Source organism: Chrysochloris asiatica, unplaced genomic scaffold, assembly GCF_000296735.1.
Source record: "Chrysochloris asiatica unplaced genomic scaffold, ChrAsi1.0 scaffold00013, whole genome shotgun sequence".
NCBI classification, from domain to species: domain Eukaryota; kingdom Metazoa; phylum Chordata; class Mammalia; order Afrosoricida; family Chrysochloridae; genus Chrysochloris; species Chrysochloris asiatica.
Window position 1 is genome coordinate 12,032,157 of NW_006408531.1, and position 21,297 is coordinate 12,053,453.

The 21,297-nt window shown below is 41.9% G+C and overlaps 1 protein-coding gene and 1 pseudogene across 1 annotated transcript in view; one reads left to right on the forward strand and one right to left on the reverse strand.

The window, feature by feature from the left end:
• KIAA1244 (KIAA1244 ortholog) overlaps positions 1 to 21,297 on the reverse strand; it is a 243,304-nt gene that overhangs the window by 219,271 nt on the left and 2,736 nt on the right. The window contains exon 2 of the mRNA XM_006834625.1: positions 15,545 to 15,596. Within this exon, the coding sequence (XP_006834688.1) occupies positions 15,545 to 15,596 (52 nt within the window). The remainder of the gene's footprint in view (positions 1 to 15,544; positions 15,597 to 21,297) is intronic.
• Positions 4,583 to 5,175, forward strand: LOC102816662 (annotated as a pseudogene).

Sequence of the window (21,297 nt, forward strand, 5' to 3'; positions counted from 1 at the left end):
ATGATGTGAGAAGCTACTGACAGGATGATAATAGGATGATTCCACTGTTAATTAGTATCAACAGGGTTAATTGTGGTTGCAAAAACTTGTAACTCTAATGTGGGTTTAAAGTGAGTCATCTTCAAAGCTGGAAGGGGGGATATCTCACTACTATCATGGAAGAAGAGCCAGGAGAGGGCAGCGACTTTTAGACCCTGACATCCCTACACACTTAACTTCCTTAACCTAGGGACAGAAAGCTGTGACATGGGATGAGTAACAAAGGAGTGTCAGAAGAAGGGCAGCAGCAACAGAACCAAGAGCTCGAGCACAAGACAGAGCAGTGGACAACCTGGTCCACAGAAAAGTAAGCTGAGTACCTTGTTTGTGGAGTGGGGTACCTACAGGCACTTAACTGGGGGAGCTAGATTTGCTTACTCATGGAGCTAAAGCTGAATGCCTTTGGGTTGATGCTTATTGCAATGTGAAGTATCTTCTGGACATTAATAAGCTATATAAAAGGGCTTTGTAATAGCACATGAGCAGGGCAGAGGCCAGGCCAAGGGGCCAAAGGTCAGAGAGAGATCTGCTTTCAGACATGATAGAGAAGTTTTTCTTACCAAAAGTCTGTATCCTGAGCATTTTCTGATTCTTCATGGTAGTCTGTTAACTTCTCTCATAAAAACCCATTATCAAGAGTATTGTCTCTTGAGGTCTGTGTAACCAGCGCAATGAATTATGGAACAAGGCTGAGTTGAGTATGTGGATGGAAGGTTGATGTCATTTTTTGCATGAGCCAGTCTCTTCTGCGATATAAATGAAAACAACAAGCAAGCTAGGAAGCAGACAGGGGACAGACAGACACCAAACTCATGAAGACTGCCCATGAGCAGAAGCCCAGAAAAGAACAAGGCATTCCTCCAGTGTCAGAGGGGTTAGCCTTCTCCTAGAGCTCCTACCCTTCATTTGGACTACTACACAATGCTGGAGATTGCATAATTGTTGTTGTTGTTGTTAAGTGCCGTCGAGTCGGTTCTGACCCATAGCAACCCTGTACTGGGTTTCCGAGGGTGTAAATCCTTACGGGAGTAGAAAGCCTCATCTTTCTCCTGTCGAGCAGCTGGTAGTTTCGAACCGCTGACCTTAAGGTTCGCAGCCCGATTCATAACCACTACGCTACACAATGCTGGAGATTGCATAATAGAATTCTGCAAAACTAATGTCTTCTTCATTGCAAATACTTTTTAAACAACATAAAAGATAACTAGACACATGGACCTCACCAGATGGAATACAAAGAAATCAAATTGGTGAGACAGTAGGAAAGTTCCATGTCACATACCAAAACAAGGCCACGGGCAAACTATGGAACATACCATCAATTGCTCATATGCAAGTTCAGGCTGAAGAACATGAAAAAAAGTCCATGAGAGCTGAAATATGACTCTGAACATATTCCATCTGCATATAGGGATCATCTCAAGAATAGATTTGAAGCATTAGACACTACTGACCAAAAGACGAGACTACTCGTGGGAAGACATCAAGAACGTTCATCCTACAGGAAGATATAACACAGTAAGAAATCAAAGGTCATTAAGAAGAAAGAAGAAAAAGACCAAAGTGGATGCCAGAAGAGTCTCTGAAACTTGCTCTCAAGTGTAGAGATGCTAAAGAAAATGGAAGAAATGAGGAGGTAAAAGAGAGAAACAAAAAACTCCAAATGTCAGCTTGAGAAGACAAAGTCAAATACTATAACAAAATGTGCAAAGACCTGGAATTAGAAAACAAAAAGGAAAGAACATGCTCACCGTTTTCCAAACTGAGGGAACTGAAGAAAAAATTCAAGCCTTGACTTGCAATACTGAAAGATCATTTGGCCAAAATACTGAATGATGCAGAAAGCATCAAAAGAAGATGGAAGGAATACAAAGAGTCACTGTACCAAAAAGAAACAGTTGATGCCCAACCATTTCAAGAGGCATCATATGATCAAGAGTCAATGGCACTCAAGGAAGAAGTCCAAGGTGCACTAAAGACATTGGCAAAGAACAAGGTTCCGGGAATTGACAAAATACAAAACTTCCACAAAATGCAGCACTGAAGGCACCTACTCATCTATGCCAAGAAAACGGAACAACATCTACCTGACCAACCAAAGAAAAGTTACCCAACAGAATGTGGGAATCATTGAGCAATATCATAAACAAGTAAAATTGACAGGAAACTTCCAGAAATTCAAGCTCGATTAAGACAAGGATATGGAACAAAGGATATCATTGCTGATATCATATGGATCTTGGCTGAAAGCAGAGAATACCAGAAAAATGTTTACTTTTGCTTTATTGAATATGCAAAGGCTTTTGAATGTGTAGAACATGACAAGCTATGGATTGCGAAGAATGAGTATTTCAGAACACTTTATTATGTTCATGAGGAACCTGTACATAGATCAAGAGGCAGTTGTTCGAACAAAACAATGGGACACTGAATGGTTTAAAACCAGGAAAGGTGTGTACCAGGACTGTATTCTCTCATCATGTTGCTGTTGTCAAGTGCCGTTGAGTTGATTCTGACCCATAGCGACCCTGTATAGGGTTTCCAAGGAGTAGCTGGTAAGCTTGAACTGCCAACCTTGCAGTTCAAACGGCTCTGCAGTCTGGCGCATTAACCCACAGCGCCACACCAGTACTCCATCATACTTATTCAAATAATATGCTGAGCAAATCATCTGAGAAGCTGGACTAGCTGAAGAACATGATACCAGGATTGGAGAAAAAGACTCTTTAACTACCTGTGGTATGCAGATGATACAACCTTGCTTGCTGAAAAGAAGACTTTAAGGTACTAACTATTGAACGTCAAAGAGACCACAGCCTTTGTTATGGGTTACAAGTCAGTGGTAAATGTAAAGAAAACAAAAATCCTACCACAGGACCAACAAATAGCACCACGATAGATAGAGAAAAAAATTGAAGTTGTTGAAGACTTCATTTTGCTTTGATCCACTGTCACACTCATGGAAACAACAGTAAAGAAATCAAATGACATACTGCATTAAGCAAGTCTGCTGTACAAAACCGCTTTAAAGAGTTCAAAAGCAAAGATGTCAGTATGAGGATTAAGGTGCACCTGATGCAAAACTTGTTATTTTCAATACCATAAGCATGTGAAAGTTGTACAATGAATAAGACGACCATAGAAGAATGGATACATTTGAGGCATGGTTTTATAAAAGAGTATGAAAATTACCAGGACTGCCAGAAGAACAAAGAAGTACAGCCAGAATGTTCCTTGGAAGCCAGATGGCCAGACTTAGCCGCTCATACTTTGGACATATTATTGTTGTTGTTAAGTGCCGTCGAGTCGGTTCCAACCCATAGCGACCCTGTACAGGGTTTCCGAGGGTGTAAATCTTTACGGGAGTAGAAAGCCTCATTTTTGTCCCGCAGAGCGGCTGGTAGTTTCAAACAGCTGACCTTAAGGTTCGCAGCCCAATTCATAACCACTACGCTAGGAGGGATCAATTCCTGGAGAAAGACATCATGCTAGGTAAAATGGAGGGTCAGTGTAAAAGAGGAAGACCTCCAATGAGATGGATTGGCACAGTAGCATCAGCAATGGACTCAAGTATAACGATTATGAGGACTGACCAGTACTCCATTCTGCTGTGCATAGTGTCGCTAAGAGTCGAAACTGACACGATGGCACCTAACACCAACAATACTGTGAGAAAATAAAAGTCTGTCTGCTAAAGTCACTCACTTTTTGTATTTCTGTTGTAGCAGCACTAGATAACCAAGATAGCAATCATTTCCATAGTCCTACATGTGTAAACTCTACTCATGTATGAACAGTGATGGAACTTAACAGATTTCCTAGCGCTCCTTTCAATAACAGTCGTTAGGATAAGCACTCAATCTCAAGGTCAGTTTGAACCGCATCGTTGGTAGTTCAAACTCACCAGCCACTTCTTGAGAACGCTATACACGGTCACTACAGGTCACAATCAACTCGACGGTACTTAACAACAACATGAAACTTATTTTTCTCTCTCAATTTTTCATTTAAACTAAAATTTTCACACTTTTAAAGCAATCAAATAATGCAAAAGGCAAAAGCATGCAATGCTTAAGAATGTGAACACTGGAGTCCAAGAACTCTGGGCTCCGCCCTGGGCAGGCCACAAGATTGTCACCAATTCCACAACCTTCTGAAGTCTCAGCATTTCCCCTGCCTCACAGGACTGATGGAAGGCTTGAGACCAGCACACATAACAGCACAGGAGTCCCTGGCACAAAGTAAGGGTTTGAAAAATGATCACTTGTGTTGAGCCCTGGTGTCACTATGAATTAAGCATTGGGCTAAACTGCAAGGTCATAAGTTCAAATCTACCTAATGTTCCTCAGGAGAAAGATGAGGCTTGTCTGTTCCTGTACAGATTTAAGTCTTAGAAACCATACAGGGTTATTATGAGTTGGCATATGGTTTGGGGACATTATGTTCTATGTGCCTCAAATTTAGTTGAAAAAATATGAATTAAAAATGTTTTAAGCAGAGCCCTGCTAGACCTGCTGCTAGGAACACTTACAACTCTGCACCCATGGTTTTTTCAAGCAAGGCAGTTACTGTGCCCGGGAGCGGAGGCAGGGATATGGACACTCACGGCTGGTATGGCTCAGTCAAAAAGAGGGAGCAGATACCTGGTTTCCAGTGTTTGGCTAAAAACATGCCTGACTCAATTACAGCTCAAGAGAGCATCTGGTTGCCCTTCATGGAAACGGAGCTCCAATGTGATGAGAAGACTGTTACCATAGGCCACAGTTCCGGAGCCATTGCTGCCATGAGAAATGCAGAAACCCATCAAGTACTGCTATTGTGCTAGTGTCTGCATATACATCAGACTTGGGAGATGAAAATGAGCGTGCAAGTGGACACTTCAATTGCCCCTGGCAGTGGGAAAAGATCAAGACCAACTGCCCTAACATTGTGCAGTTTGGGTCCACTGACAATCCTTTCTTTCCCTGGAAGGAACAACAAGAAGTTGCTGATAAGCTGGAAGCCAAATGGTACAAATTCACTGACTGTGGCAACTTTCAGAATACAGAGTTTCATGAACTGGTTAGTGTGGTAAAGTCTATGTTGAAAATGCCTGCACAGAAAAGATGCTTGCTGCAAGTTTGTTTCTTAACATAGGGGCACAGAAATAATATCTCTGCTCTATTAGATACTGACTAGGGGCACACACAGATCAAGTTTAGTTCCAGAAAGAACTGAAAAAGTTGTGTTACAACTACTTTAGATAGCACTTCCATTTTCACAGAATTGAAACCTCTCCAAGTTGTTGTGAACGGTAGTAATTTCCCCATTTGATAAGGGACACAAAACAGCTTAATCACATTTGTCTATCCAAAGTGGACAAGTCAGAAATGAACTTAGGTTTGTTGATTGCTAGTCCAGATTCTCTTTTCTTTGAAATAAAATAAACATTTCTATTTTATTGGTAAAGGAAAATTTGACCAAGGGTCCAGAATAGAATGTTGGCTTAAAATCTAAAACACTAGCTGCTCTTTCAAGGTGGCTGGGATATCAAACCCAGACTACGGTGTCCACCTTTGACTGGCTGCCCCCTAGTCCATCAGACGTGTGAGATACATTAGGATGCTAAGAGTAAGGGGTCTATGAGGGTCAGGTGGAATACAAATGTGCATAGCACACTAGACTACTGTGGAATGATGAGAGGAGGCAGGCTGGTGCTATTTGGTGAGCTCATTGCCTATCTAAAGACGGCACTCACTAATCAGGATCAGGGGATTGTTGCCTTGTGGAAATGAGGGCAAGGACTGATCACAATTCTGATTTTTTGATGGGAAAATCTTACAACAATTTTTGAATTCAGGGTATAAGATGCATTATGTCCAGTCCATGTACACACTGATTATGTTAGTTGATAACTACAATTTAAATAATTATTTATAAATACCAAAAGCCAAATGAAACCACAGACATCCATTTCTGAGCTATGTCAACAACATTAACGTAGCCAGGTATATTTAGATAATCCTTTATGAACCCTAGATAACCAAAATGAACATAATTTCCAAGGATGAGACCATGGAAACAATTTAGATTTTGTTACTAAAAGTATTTTTTTTTTAAATTGTTCTAGCTTTTAATTTCTGTGATCCTTTAAATTTCCTTCAAACATAAAAGGAAAAAAAAAAAGATTTTAAGCGTATTCAGAAGCATCATATTATGGTAGAAGGAACTAAGTGACCCAAACGGTTACCCCTTGGCTACTATTCAAAGACTGGCAGTTTGAATCCACCCAGAGACCTCATGAAAGGAAGACCCCTAAGCAACACAGTGGGTTATAGACTGAGCTGCTAACCAAAGGTCAGCAGTTTGAATTCACCAGCCCCTCCACGGGAGAAAGACGAGTCTTTCTGCTCCTGTAAAAGATTTACAGCCTAAAGATATACAAGGTTGTTATGAGTCAGAACCAACTGGACGGTATACAGCAGCAGCCTTTAAAAACTCGATGGAGTACAGTTCTACTCTAAAACACCTGGAGTTGCCATGAGTTGACAATGTTTAATGGCAACTGGTTTTTTGATGTTTGGTTTATTTTGGTATATGTTTGTGGGCATATATATATGGTTGTGAGAGCCCACTGTATCCACTGTATTGACCTTAACTTGAAAAAGATACATCAGGGCATCATGTAATTACATACTCCTACTGAGTGCTCCTTGGAGGCTAGAATGGCCAAAACTTTGTCTCTCCTACTTTGGCCATATTGTTAGGAGGGACCAGTCGCTGGAGAAGGATATCATATATGGTAAGGTGGAGGATCAGAAAAAAAGAGGAAGAGCCCCAGCAGCATGGATTGGCAATATGACAGCATCAATGAGCTCAAGCGTGGTAACAATGGTGAGGTTGGCCCAGGACCAGACAGTGTTTCATTCTGTTGTGCATAGGGTCATTATGAGTCGGTACTAACTCAATGGGACCTAAGAACAACAACTGATTTATAAATAGTTCAACTAAACAAAAATATTCAATAAATTTAAAGGGAGACAATAGAGTATAAAATATTTAAAGAACAAAAACTTCTCAGGAAACTAAACGTGATTAGTAGCTGTACTCTTTGCACCATGCCTTTCTCCAAAACATTCCTAGCAAATCAATAAAAGACACACACATCTTGCTGAGCCATTTATATCCTGGAATTGATGAGGTGAGGTCCCTACCAATGTCTGGGAATCTACTTTTATAACCCATCAATACACACTTTCTCCCAATGGTATACTTTGAATTAAGGCAGGAAATCTGTACCTAAATTGTGTAGAAGACACTGTTCAGCTATTAAAACAATGCATAGAGTAGTAACCCACTCCCTACATTCTACATTCGACCTTTATTCTATTTCAAAATACCAAGAAAAATTCATTATTGGGTTATTCTGATTTTTTTAAATAAGACTATGCTCCCTTCTAATACCTCCCTTTAGAGTCCAATGCTATAAAACAAAGCCATCAACTATTATAAGACGAGTAGTCACCGCATGAGCCTTACCTACAACTTGTTCCTAAACATCAATATCTCATCCACATTTCAAAGGGTCACTCAAGCCCAACACCTGCTCCATTCTAGCTTGACTGGGTTATGCACTTCCTTAGTTGACTGAATCCTTTAAAAATTGCTTTTAGAGCCGAGACTGTAAATTCCAAAAAGGCAAAGATCCCCCCCCCCCAAAAAAAAAAAAAAAGCTAAAGAGGATAGAGAGAAACACTGTTAACTGATGCTGTATGGAGGGGATTATAATCAATGTAATGAAACAAGTCATATGAATGATTGAATGTGAAACTGATGATGTGCCCTGTAAACTTTCACTCAATCCACAATAAAAACCTTAAAAAAAAAAAATTGCTTTTAGGTCTGGGACCATTAATAAGGAGTAGCTTTATAATTGAGAGCTAATTATAGGTCTTCCTTATCAAAGGGAAGTTGTTTACAAGTTAGGAATAATATAATCACTTATACTAAAAGGTGACAAGAAGATAGTCATCCAAAGCATCAGGGAAAGAAAAATGAGAGATCTTCAGATCTTCAGGGTGCATTTATTTCTAATTGGAATTTCAGCAGCCCTATTGCTACAGGCTATTCCACATACAGCTTTCTCCTTACAGATAGGCTTTTGGGACCAACCTCCTTGACAATATAGCATTCTCTTGTATACTTAGGGCAATACTGAACTCAGAAAGTTGGAACCATTCAGGTCCCTTTCAGGGCAAGCCCTTCTTAACTTAAAATGGTCCCCACTGGCCCCCAGCAAGGCTGCCATTTCTCCCCAAAGATGTCTAAGGCTGAAAATGAGCCACACTTGGACTCACTAGCATGTCTTAAACATCCTCTCCCCACACCTTTTTTTCCTGGTGTAGATCCAGCAAAAGATTAATGGAGCCAAAACTCATTTATATTTCTGTGATTCTGCAAACAGAACCAGCTGTATAGTGCAGAGGAAAAGAAGAAGCCAACAAGAAAGGAGACCTTGAGATGAGCTTAAATCCATGAGAAGCACAAATGTTTATAAATAATCCACCTGGAATGACACCCACGCCTCACACGCCTCACCTACCCTGCATTTTTCCTCCATGCTGTTTGCACATGCTGAAGACATGAGATGGACATACTACACCAGAATCCCCATTTCCTCCTTGACGGTGGCAGTTACTAGAGAGCCCAGCACTTTTCATGGCATAAGAAAAGCAGGAAAACACTGGTAGAGGCGGTACCTGTTGTCTTCATTTAGAATCACATATAATTCTTCCCTGTTGACACTGATATGTTTATTTCTTCCAGTGAAATACAAGAAAAGCCTTACACATGCTGTAGATGTGACCCCAGGGTTCAAGTAGATGTGACTCCAGAACAAAAGCACTAAGATGGATCACCATTGCATAGAAAAGATTAAAATTAAATCATATAAAGAATGAGAAGCTATGATGTTCCATTAAGGTGCTCATCAAACACAAACACTGCTTTGTGTGCTCCCAACTGGCATGAAAGATCAGTAGGTTTCCAGGTGAAGCTGAGGAGGAACAGGGCCTCTCCTGATGTTAGTACCTGGGCAGAAAGAAGAATCTAGATCAAACAGGTGAGATGAAACAATGGGCTGGAGGAGAGGCTCCGCTGGGGGGTTGGGGTACATCCCAGGGCTAATGGTGAGCAGCTCTGTCAGGACCTTTTGAGAATGGCCAAAGTTGGCTCTGGAGAATCACAGAGAGGGTAATCAAAATGGCAACTTGAGAAATTGCTGGAATTATTCCCAAAGGGGCATCAAATAATACTAACAAAGAAGAGATTCGCTGCCAACGTGTGCCTTTCAAGAGTGTAGCTCAAGGATTCCCTTGACAGTTTTATCGCCATCTTGAACATCCTGGTGGTGCAGTGGTTAAAGCACTAGGCTGCTAACTACAGATCAGTTTAATCTTCCCATAGCATCGGTATGAACTAGAATCCACTCAACAGCAGTGGGTGGGTTTCAGACTTCCCCTGTTGTAAGGAATTAGGGCTCAGAGGAAGGGAAATTCTTGGATTGGCCAGGATGATGGAGATTCTTTACAACAAAAATACTCCAAGTTAAATTCATGTTGGGGGTGGTGGTAAAGCAGGCAACATGGCTCTTCCAGGTAGACCAAGAAATTCTCAAGGGAACCTAATGAGAGGTGGAATCCTTGAATACCCAGTGTCCATTGACACAGAATTTTGATCAGGGTCCTGAAAATTGCACCACCACTAACCCTAAATCTAATGCAAATTAGGCTTATTGGGCTTTGGTTTACTGAGAGTGAGAAATACAAGCCTAAACTAGGGGAGGTCTATAGATTGGCCACAGTGTGTGCTTCTGGATTTGTTCTTTAGATCTGCCCTTTAGACAATGAGATACTAGTAGTTCTATTGCCAAAGTAAAGAATGTAAAGAAAACAAAAATCCTCACCACTGTACCAATAAATGGCATCCATATAAATGGAGAAAAGATTGAAGTTGTCAATAACTTCATTTAGCTTGGATCAACCATCTACACTCATAGAAGCAATAGTCAAGACATCAAATGATGTATTGCATTTGGGCAAATCTGCTGCATAAGACCTCTTTAAAGTGTTCAAGAGCAAAGATGTCAGTTTGAGGACTTAGGTGCCACTGGACCCAACTCATGGTATTTTCAATAACATGCATGCAAAAGTTGGATAGTGAATAAGGAAAACCAAATTTACAATTGATACATCTGAGTTACGGTGTTGGAGGAGAATATTGAAAGTATCATGCACTGCCAAAAAAACCCAAATAGGCTTGTGTTGGAAGAAGTACAGCCAGAGTGCTTGTTGGAAGCCAGGATGGCCAGACTTCATCTTTCATACTTCAGACATAATGTCAGGAGGGACTTGTCACTGGCGAAGTGTATCATGTTTGGTAAAGTAGAAGCTCAGAGAAAAAGAGGAAAACCCCCCCCCCCCAATGAGATGGATTGGCACAGTGGCAGCATCAATGGACTCAAATGTAACAATGATTATGAGGTTGGTCCAGGACCGGGCAGTTATTTCGTTCTGTTGTACATAGGGGTCACTATAAACGGGTACCAACTTGATGGCACCTACCAACAACAGCAACTGCCAAAGTGGAGACGCTGTTCTGGCTGGGATTCTTCCAAATACTATGTTGTCCAGGGATTTAGGAGGTGAGGGCACAGGCTCCCTGGGATATTTGATGAAAAGTTTGGAGAGGATGTTCCATCCCCCAAACATTTATAAAGCACCAAGCTAGGGAATGCCTAAATGAGCTGCTTGAGAAGAGTGCCTAAACAGAGAGTCCCTAAACAAGTGACAATCTGGTGACGAAACTCCAGTGTGGGGAGGACACAAAGGAGAGAAAGGTCACCTTTCTTGGGAGAGACCTAAGCTCAGGCTTCAAGGACAAGGAGGACTAGGGAGTGAGAAAGGCTGCGAGTTATGAGACGCACAGTGGGTGATCCTGAAGGAGAGATGAGAAGATGTTCCCCTAATATTTTATTACCCCAGATCAAATGAAGACCTGGTATTCTGCTCTAAGCTTTGGCCCTAGGGAAGAAGAAAATCTATGGCAAGGCCTAGGCAATCTTTCAACTTATTAGAATTAGATGTCCCAGATAGTATGAAGGAGTGGCCTTGAGTGAAAATATAATACAAATGGAAGAAGGTGTCTGGGCATAGGGTGGGGGGACTGACTTATTAAACAAGGCTTTTGATATAGAAAAGGACTCATTTCGCTAATGGTCTATGCCACCAAGCTTCTGCTTAAAGACGATCCTAAATAATAATAATAGTAAAAAGCCTAGATCCTTAATAAAAAAAAAATTTTTTTTTAATGCTCTGTGGAAACTGAGGAGGCAAAATAAAGCTTGTCTGGCAAGGCGGATAGTAACTGTTTATCAGCATCTTAGCATATTTACCATGAAATTTAAGCAATCAATAGCAAAAGAAAAAACAGGAAACTAGCACAACAGAACTATTTGAGATTTTGAATTATTTCTTGTTGCCCTTTTTAAAGTAACAATAAAAAAAATCTCTAAACTACTCCTTCTGATGACTCTGAAACAGATTTGAAAACTAAATCTAAATACAAACTCCTAAGAATACTATCGTGTATGAGCTTAGTTTCAAGTCTCCATTTCACAGAGTAAATGTAAATGTAATTTTACAATACTTCCAATATCTGAATTCTCTCATGCTGTTGTTGTTAAGGGCCATCCCGTCAGTTCCAACTCACAGTGATCCTGTATAGGGTTTCCAAGGAGCAGCTGGTAAGCTTGAACCACAGACCTTGCGGTTCAAAGCAACTTTACAGCCCAGTGCATTAACTCACAGCACCAGACCAGGACAGTAGACAAACACAGCAGCTAATTTTTATTTTTTTTAACAGATACTCAAACAATAGAAAGATACCATGCTAAGTGTAATGACTGGGTCTAAAAAATGCATAGAGCCCCAAGTTTCCTAACGGTTCCCAGGGTGAGTCAGGGGCGGGGATGGGCAGAAAGAGAAGGTAAGACTTAAGGGGAACTGAGCTTCTGCTATGGGTGACAGCTAAGGGTGATGAGGACAGTGATGATGGCTGTACAACTTGGAAAATGTGCAAAACATCACCAAATTGTACTTAGAAAAGTGATGGAAGGGGTGCATGTGTTATATATATTGCCGCCCAATTAAAAAATGCTTTTTTTTTATCGTTTATCTCCTTTTTGAAGTTCCATTGTTTATCTCTTCAATATACCAATTGGCATTCTTAGCTTCTGGAGTCTTGGTTTTCCCTCAACTGCTTTCAGTGCAGCTTGGGCTTCAACACCATCCATTCTTGTTTGTATGCTACCTCCTGAAACGGTTAAACACTGACCAATATATCACTTCCATAGTAAAAAAGAAGTACTGCTATGGCACCGTAGGCTAAGCATTGGACTGCTAAATGCAAACTTGGCAGTTCAAACCTACCAGCTGTTGCACAGAAACCCTATACAGGACCACTATAAACTGGAACTCACTCAACTGCACACCACAACAATAAGAAAGGGAAATGGTGTATCAGACTATTATCGGAGCCATGGTAGTGCAGTGGTTAAGCATTCAGCCACTAGCCCAAAATCAGGCAGTTCGAGCCCACCAGTCACTCCCAGGAGGATGTGGCAGCCTGCTTCTCTACACATTGGTGGTGATGGCTGTGTGCCGTGGATTCGGTTCCAACACACAGCGACCCTGTGCAGGGTTTCCGAGGCTGTAATCTTTACGGGAGCAGAATGCCTCATCGTTCTCCCGCGGAACAGCTGATAGTTTCGAACTGCTGACCTTGCGGCTCGCAGCCTGATTCGTAACCACTATGCTACCAGAGCTCCTTCTCACATTACAACCTTGGCAACCCTTCAGGACAATTTTACTGCACACTGAAGGGGCACTATGAGCCGAAATCAACTCAATAGCTAAGCTTTCATTTAATGAAATCTAAAATTCACAGCAACTTGAAAACCACCTGAATAAAAAAAATATAAACAAACAAGAAAGCTTCATTGTTCTCTTTTCTCAATGAACTCATATTTCCACTCCACCCTCCCCACATTTTTCTCTCAATGTTTTAAAATACTTGAATGGCTTTTATTAATCTTCCTGTAATAGCTTAACTGAAATAAAAATGTTTAGAAAGTAAAATTGGTTTTTGTTGTTTTTAGTTACTTTTAATTTCCTGTAGCTACAAGCCTCAAAAGTATTTCATTTTCTTCTGGTTTGAGCTATCATTATTAAATGTACGCAACTTATCTAAACAATATTAATAATTTTGTATGAGAATGTTAATGCATTTACAGAAAGTATAATTTTATTATAAATGCATTTCTAGAAAAATGGATTTATTGCTGTTTGTTATTAAGTGCATACTTATTTATTTGTCTTCAATTAATTAATTTATCTGTGAATGAATGGATTCCTGGTGTGGACCTTTAGGATAAGCATTGCATTGCTAAGCACAAAGCTGATAGTTCAAACCTAACCTGCTGTGCCTTCGAAACCCTATATAGAGTGGCTAAGAGTCGGAAGTGACTCGACAGCATGGAACAACAACATGAATGAATATTACTTGTTGCTATAATGATTTTATATCCATTCTGTCTCTTTTACCACATTTATAAATTTGAGCAGTAAGAAATCTTATTCATATAAACAAGGGAATGAAGGAGACCTACCACCCCAAAATATTTTTTGTTATCTATCACCTGATCTGGACTCCTGGTGTGGTGCTGTAGGGTCAGCACTGAACTGTCAACCACAAGGTTGGCAGTTCAGATCCACCAGCCACTCCTCAGAAACCCTATATAGAGTCACTATGAGCAGAACCAACTCAACGGCACTTAGGAATAATCACCTGAAAACTAGACTAGAGTCTCCAATTTTCCTGAAAGCTGAGAAGTGAAGCCTATCTGACTTGCAGACTTAGTGACCCAGTCATTTATAGGCATGAACTTCATAATTACAGGTACTAATATTTCCCATGGTCCTTGTTAGGGCACAGAGACCTTTGCATCCCAGAACAATACATCACAGTAAGATGGGGCATGGTTAAAAGCTGTGCTTTTCTTTTCTCATGTCGGAGAAAGGCAATTGTAAAAGCTGAGATGGAAAAGGAGATATGGCAAAATCAGTTTTGACATGAATCAGTCTTAGGAAAGGGTATCACAGAAGTTGGGGAAAAGGAAACTGACTTCCTTAAACTACCCATGTCTTCCTATTTTCCTGGTGTGGTATCATGTATATTGATAGCCCAGCTAAACACCCTTCCCCTAGACACAGTAAGTGGATGCAAGATGTCTCTATGTATAAGCTTTATATATACACACAGTTCATCCAAATACACCCAGTTTAGTAAATACGTTAATTTGCATACAATAATTAACCCCAAACAGACACTACGTTGTTGGTGTCAGTTTGAATGTCAGTACGAGTCAGTTCCAACAAATAACGGCCCTGTACAGGGTTTCCAAGGAGCCAACCTTGTTGTTAGCCAACCTTGTTGTTAGCAGTCCACTGATTCTCCTCCAGCATCAAAACAGATACTACAGGAAAAGAAATAGTGAATTTTTAAAAAGACAGGAACATATTTCTTGTTCAATCTCATTCAAATGTGAGATGATAGCTAATACATCATTGTTCCTTGACAAGATAGAAATCATACTCAAAGGACTGTAAGTGCAATATTTTTTATACACTCAGACAAAAAGATTGGCAAGCAATCCCAATGTTTAATAAGAAAACAAATGAATAAATTATGCTATAGCCATATACATATATTTCATTGGCTGAACATGTATTGACATGTATTAACACTAGAAAATGTTCTTCATATGGCTGAAACAAACTTATATGTCAATTATCAAGTTAATTTGTAAAAATGTGTACTTGCGAAAACCGGCTGCTGAGAACATCTATTAAACTATCATGTCATCCTTGGTGTAATTTTGGATAACTTTCTTGTTTCTTTTGTTCTTTCCCCATTTTCCACACAAAGCACATACTTTTCTCACAAGGAAAAGTCAGTATAGTGAGAGGTGAAACATGGGGCAGCTGCATGTGGCTAAAGCGTTTGTGCCCAGAAAGTAGTTCACAGCCAGGGGCCCAGTGAGAACCTAAACCCACTTCACATGGTAGAGAGTTGCAGCCTTTCAGAGGGGGTGCCACTGTCTAATATGTAGTGATGGGTCCACACTGAGCTCTGCCTCAGCTGGATTTAGTCACCCTCTCTTTGACTATGCATCTCCTTCGGCTGCCAACTTCCATAGGGCATGGCACTCACTCCACAGGGTGGAGAGCCAATCAGATTCACATCATGCCAACCTCAAGAAACAGGACAGCTCACCAATGCAAAACCCATCAATCAGCACGTCAAAGACTATAAACTGACAAGATTATGTGGCAACTCAGCAAAACACTGTGGACAGTTTCTACCTTTACTATTACCACACAACACAATTGTATGGTATACAACTTACCTCAGCAAGTGGGGAGGAATCTTGACAATGGTATCCAGGCCACCCAGAGTTTCTGAAAAAAAAGAGTTAAAAATGTATCAAGACTGGGATTCTACATTGTATGTAAGTTTCACTGTTAGTTCACCCCCACCCCTAGAAACTGTTGTTGTTGTGTGTTGCAGTTAGCTGCAACTCATAGCGACCATGAATAGGGTTTTCCTGGGAGCAGCTGGTGGGTTTGAACAGCTGACCTTATGGTTTGCAATCCAGTACTGATCCTACAGTGCCACACTAGGACTCCAGAAATTCTGACAATGGCAAACTAGGCTGCTCTCAGCTATTGGCCTATGTTGTTGTGGTTCAAACCGACCTTGCAGTCTAGAAGATTATCCAGCAGCGCCACACCAGGATTCCAGAACAAATTAAGCCACTATCAGCTATTTGCATATGTTGTTGTTGGGTGCTGTCCGATGAGCTGAATTCAACTCATAGTGACCCCTATGCACAACAGAATGAGACACTGTCTGGTCGGTCCTCCACCATCCTCACAATTGTTACACTTGAGCCCACTGCTGCTGTTACTGTACTAACCCATCTCCTTGGGGATCTTCCATTTTGCTGACCCTCCACTTTACCAAGCATGATGTTCTTCTGCAGGGACTGGTCACTCCTGATGACACGTGTGATGTGTGAGAGATGATGTCTCACCATCCTGGCTTCTAAGAAGCATAAGAGTTCACTTCTGCCATGATAGATTTGTTTGTTCATCTGGCACTCCGTGGTACTTTTAATGTTGGTGTCCAGCACTATAATTCAAATGAATTGTTTCTTCTATGATTGTCCTTACTGACTGCTCAACGTTCACATCTGAGACTACTGAAAACACCATAGCTTGGGTCAGACATAGCCTTAATTCTCACAGACATTTTCACTCTTATAATACGATAACTAAGGAGCTCTAGTAGCGTGTGGTTACAAATTGAGCTGCTAATCTCATGGTCAGCTAGTTCAAAACTACCAGCAGTTCTGAGGGAGAAAGATGAGGCCTTCTGCTCCTGTGAAGATTTATAGCCTCAGAAACCCTATGCAGGGTTGCTATGAGTGGAACCAACTCCACGGCACACCACCACCACCAATACTGTGCTGAATTGTGAACCACATAGTCCACGGTTCAAGCCTGCCAGCTGATTCACATGAGAAAGATGAGGCTTTCTGCTCCCTCGACGATGTAAAACCTGGGAAACCCTATACAGAGTCGCTATGAGTCGGAACCAACTCAACAGCCCTTAACAACAACAACATTTTAAAAAGATGTTTTGAGGAAGATTTGACATCATCATAATTAAATTCCCGTTTCCCTTGCTACCCCCAGTGACTTCCTCAGATCTTGCCTCACTATAAGGGGAAAGTTAAAAATTAGGACATTTCCCTATAGGGACAAATACTAATTACTTAGGTTCCTAACCTGAATCAGAATGTCCAATTAATCCAGTTAAATCTGGCTGAAATACCATGTATGGCCCAACCCCTACTATCACAGAGTAGATTCGAGCTCATAATGATCCTAGAAGACAGAGTAGAGTGTCTCAGGGTTTTCAATGTTGTTAACTGTTGCTGCAGCAGCTGGTCCATCTTTCTCCTGTGCAGCGACTACTGGATTCAGTTAGCCGCCCAGTGCTTTACCTACTGTACCACCAACGCTCCTTAAAACACTAATTGTTGTCATTGTTGCTGCTAAGTGCCGTCAAGTTGGTTCTGACCCATAGTGACCCTGTGTAGGGTTTCCAAGGAATGGCTGGTGAGTTTGAACTTCTGACCCTGTGGTTCAAACTGACCTTGCAGTCCAGTGCTTTATCCTGCAGCGCCACACCAAGACTCCAAAATACTATATATTGCAATAAAAATAGAGAAAGGAGAGCTGTTTCCTTGCAATTAGTGTTTTAGTATCCTTAAATTACTTACATTTAAAAACCACACTATAAAAAACAAAACGAAAAAACCCACCACACTATAGTTGTTGTTACGTTCCGTCAAGTTGGTTCCAACTCAGTGTCCCTGTATAGGGTTTTCAAGGAGTGAATGATGAGTTTGAACCACCTATCCTGTAGTTCAAACCGCCCTTAAGGTAGAGTGCTTATCCTACCTGGCTACACCAAAGATACAGATTCAGCCACTTACCGCTAAATCTCATTAATTCAACCTGTATGTTCAATATTTCACCATTATTTATAGATTGTTCACACAACTGCAGCCTCCAATGATACAGATCATGAAAAACATACTATTCTCTATCAAAAAACTACTCTGTTTCAACACCTCCAACTTGTCTTCAGCTTCTCAGCTCAAGTTTGGGCTGACTTGTTCCTCTCTTCACTACCTGGAGTCAACAAGTCCTATCAATTTAAACTCTTCTCTTGGGGAAAGGAAAAACATCTCCTCCCACTTGTCAGAGGCCAGAGGGATCACAGCTGAACAAATGTATCTCTGTAACTCAAGTGTAAGACATCAAAGAGGGACGATCAGATCTGAGCCTGTTGTTACCAACGGGTCAGAGCAATGGGCGTGAGCAGGACAATTAGCCAGCAAAACAGACAGAGAAGCTCAGCCAGGCTAGCGTGCAATAGCCACAAGGCACGAGAGGAAGGGGAAGAACTGAGATCTCAAGATGAAACACGGTGACAAGACAGTGAAGTCCTGTGATGCAGGTGTCAGGGGCAGTTCAAAAGGCACACAGGCTAGCCCAGGTCCAGCAGTTCACTTAGCAAGGACCATTGTTCAGGACGAACTGATGTGATGTGTCAGGGGCAGTTCAAAAGGCACACAGGCTAGCCCAGGTCCAGCAGTTCACTTAGCAAGGACCATTGTTCAGGACGAACTGATGTGATGCTGCTCCCCAAAAGGAGTTCTGTCATGACACCAAAGCACCACAGTTTTCCTCATTATGCTTATATCCAACTCAGGATACAGAACCATGCCCAGCTCTACAAATGCTAAGAAAAAGCAAAGAGAAAAAGCAATCAAACGGTTGCCACAGTGCATGCATGCGCAAGAAAACTAATGGATGGAGGACACCCCACAGGGATGTGGAGATAAGGCTAGCACCTAAGAGAAGAGGATCCAGATAGCGAAAGGGAGGACAGGGCTTTCGTTATTCACCCATGTGAGGGAACAGAAACTGGGGCGAGAGCATCCTAGAAGTACCAAAGAGAAAGCAGACAGAACTGGCTGAAATATCTGGTTCCACAACAGCATGTGACCCAATGCGATGTAGAGCAAGCCCCATATCTTCTCTAGGTTTTCGTTCACATTGAAAAAGAGCAAAAAGAGGACACTAACAGCCACCACCTGGAGTTCCTATGAGGAGCTGGTGAAAGACCAGGTGGAAAAAATCTGAGGCAGTCTTCAGATGTCAGCCCTGCCTCCCTGACTGTCCATGAGGACAGGCATCGTGTCTGAACTCGTGAAGCACACAGTTTAGTTGCAAACTGTGATAAGCACCACAAAGGAAAAAAGATACAAGGAATTATGCAAATTGAGGGTGGCATTCTAGTGGCTAACCACAAGGTTAGCAGTTCAAACCCACCAGCTGCTACTTAGGAAAAAGATGAAACTGTCTGCTCCCATAATGACCAACAGTCATGAAAACCCTAAGGAGCCATTTTAATGCAGCAAACTGCAAAGCCATTAAAACTGCAAGGTCGGTGGTTCAAGTTCACCAGCTGCTCCTCGGACCCTATACAGGGTCACTATGGGTCAGACCAACTAGGCGGCACTTAACAACAACAACAATGGAGTTGGAGGGAGGACAACATACTGAAGTTATAGACGGCAAGGATAGTGTGGCTGCTGTCCAGAGAGTGAGGGTGAACATAGTGCAAGCCAAGGCCAGGGAGGCAGGAAGAAACCAGACCATGCAGAGAGTGACACAAGGACTATTAAAGACTGTGGCCTTCATCTTAATGGGAACCCATTCAGTATTTTCACATTGCAATGCCACGATCACATTTGGCTTCCAAGCTGGTAATACTTAGAAAATAATTTGAAAAAGTCTAGAGTAGATGTTTGCTTGTGCTTTATTGACTATATAATGACTTTCAACTGTGTGGATCATGACAAGCTACAGATAACATTGCCCCTAAAAGCTCTATATTAGAAGGAACCACAGGGCCGCAATTCAAGCCTGCCAGTCACTCAAGCGTGGGCAACAGTAGTGAGGTTGGCCCAGGATCGGGCAGTGTTTCGTTCTGCTGTGCATAAGGTCGCTATGGGTCGGTACCGACTCGATGGCACCTAACAACAACAACAAAAAGTTACTCGATGAAGAAAGATGAGCCTTTCTGCTTCTGAGAAAATTTGAAGACTCAGAAACCCTATACAGGGTCTCTATGAGTCAGAAGTAACTGAAGGGCATTTAACAGTAACAGCAACAGCAAAAGAATGGCTGTTCACACAAACAACTGTAACCCAAAGTAACAGGTGTGCCTCTTTAACTTCACAAGGAGAAAGCAGAATCATTATTGGCATCAGCAAGCCAAGGCTGGTTCCAAATGGGGTGAAAATTAGACATACTTCCTCTCTCCAACCATTTTATCAATTCTAATTCCAACCATCCCATAGCATCTCTACTTCTCTGTGAGGCTGGGTGATTTGTTGTCATGGCCACATACAATTATGGGGTTTATTAGGGAAGTAACAGGTCAAAATTCTGGTTCAAGCTAGTCTTTGATCAGGATAGATTTTTCTCAGTCATGCCTGGAGGTAGGTCTCTCTCTGGCCCTTGGCCCCTCAGCCTGCCCTCTACCCTATTCGGTCAACTATTACAAAGTCCTGGTGTGGTGGTGTTGGCTAAGCACTGGACTGCTAACCACAAGGTAAGCAGTTCAAAACCACCTCCCATTTTCCTTAGAAACCCTCTACAAGGTCCCTGAGTCAGACTCTACTCAACAGCACTTAACAACAACAACATTAAGTGCTCAGAGTCCTGGTGTGGTACTGTAGGATTAGCACTGGACTGCTAACCACAAGGTTGGTGGTTCGAGCCCACCAGCTGCTCCTTGGAAACCCTATAGCAGAGTCACTATGAGTCAAAACTGACTCTACGGCACTTAAGAACAGCAATAACGTGCCCAGCAGCGTTCCACCCTGCCAGTAAGCCTCAGGCCTGAAGGTGCTCCTACCAACAGCTTTCTCCCTCTAGGGGCTGGGAAACCTACCACACCATCTCCTGCCAGTCTTATGTTTGTACTGGTACCTCCATGTCTCTATCACTGCTTGTCAGTGTCTCTCAGCATGTCCAGTTTCACAACTCTCTCCATCTCCTGGGTCAAGTTGGTTTTCAGCATAGGAGACACAGTTTAAATGATGGGCTCTGCTCCCAGTGCTTCGTCTGGGTGGGCATAGGGCCCATGCTCAGGAACTGGCCCTCTTTTGAGTCTAGCAGCATGGTAAAACTGACTAATCCCCTCTTTGTTGTTGTTGTTAAGTGTTGTCAAGTCAGTTCCGACTCATAGCGACCCTGTACAGGGTTTCCGAAGAGCAGCTGGTGAGTTTGAACTGTTGATCTTGCAGCTTAAACTGACCTTCAGTCTAGTGCACTATCCTGCAGCGTCCCACCAGGACTCCTAATCCCCTCACTGGTTGGTTGGTGGTTATGTGCCGTGGAGTCAGTTCCGACCCATAGCGACCCTGTACAGGGTGTCCGAGGTTGTAAATCTTTACGGGAGCAGAAGGCCTCATCTTTCTCCCGCGGAACTGGTAGTTTCAAACTGCCGACC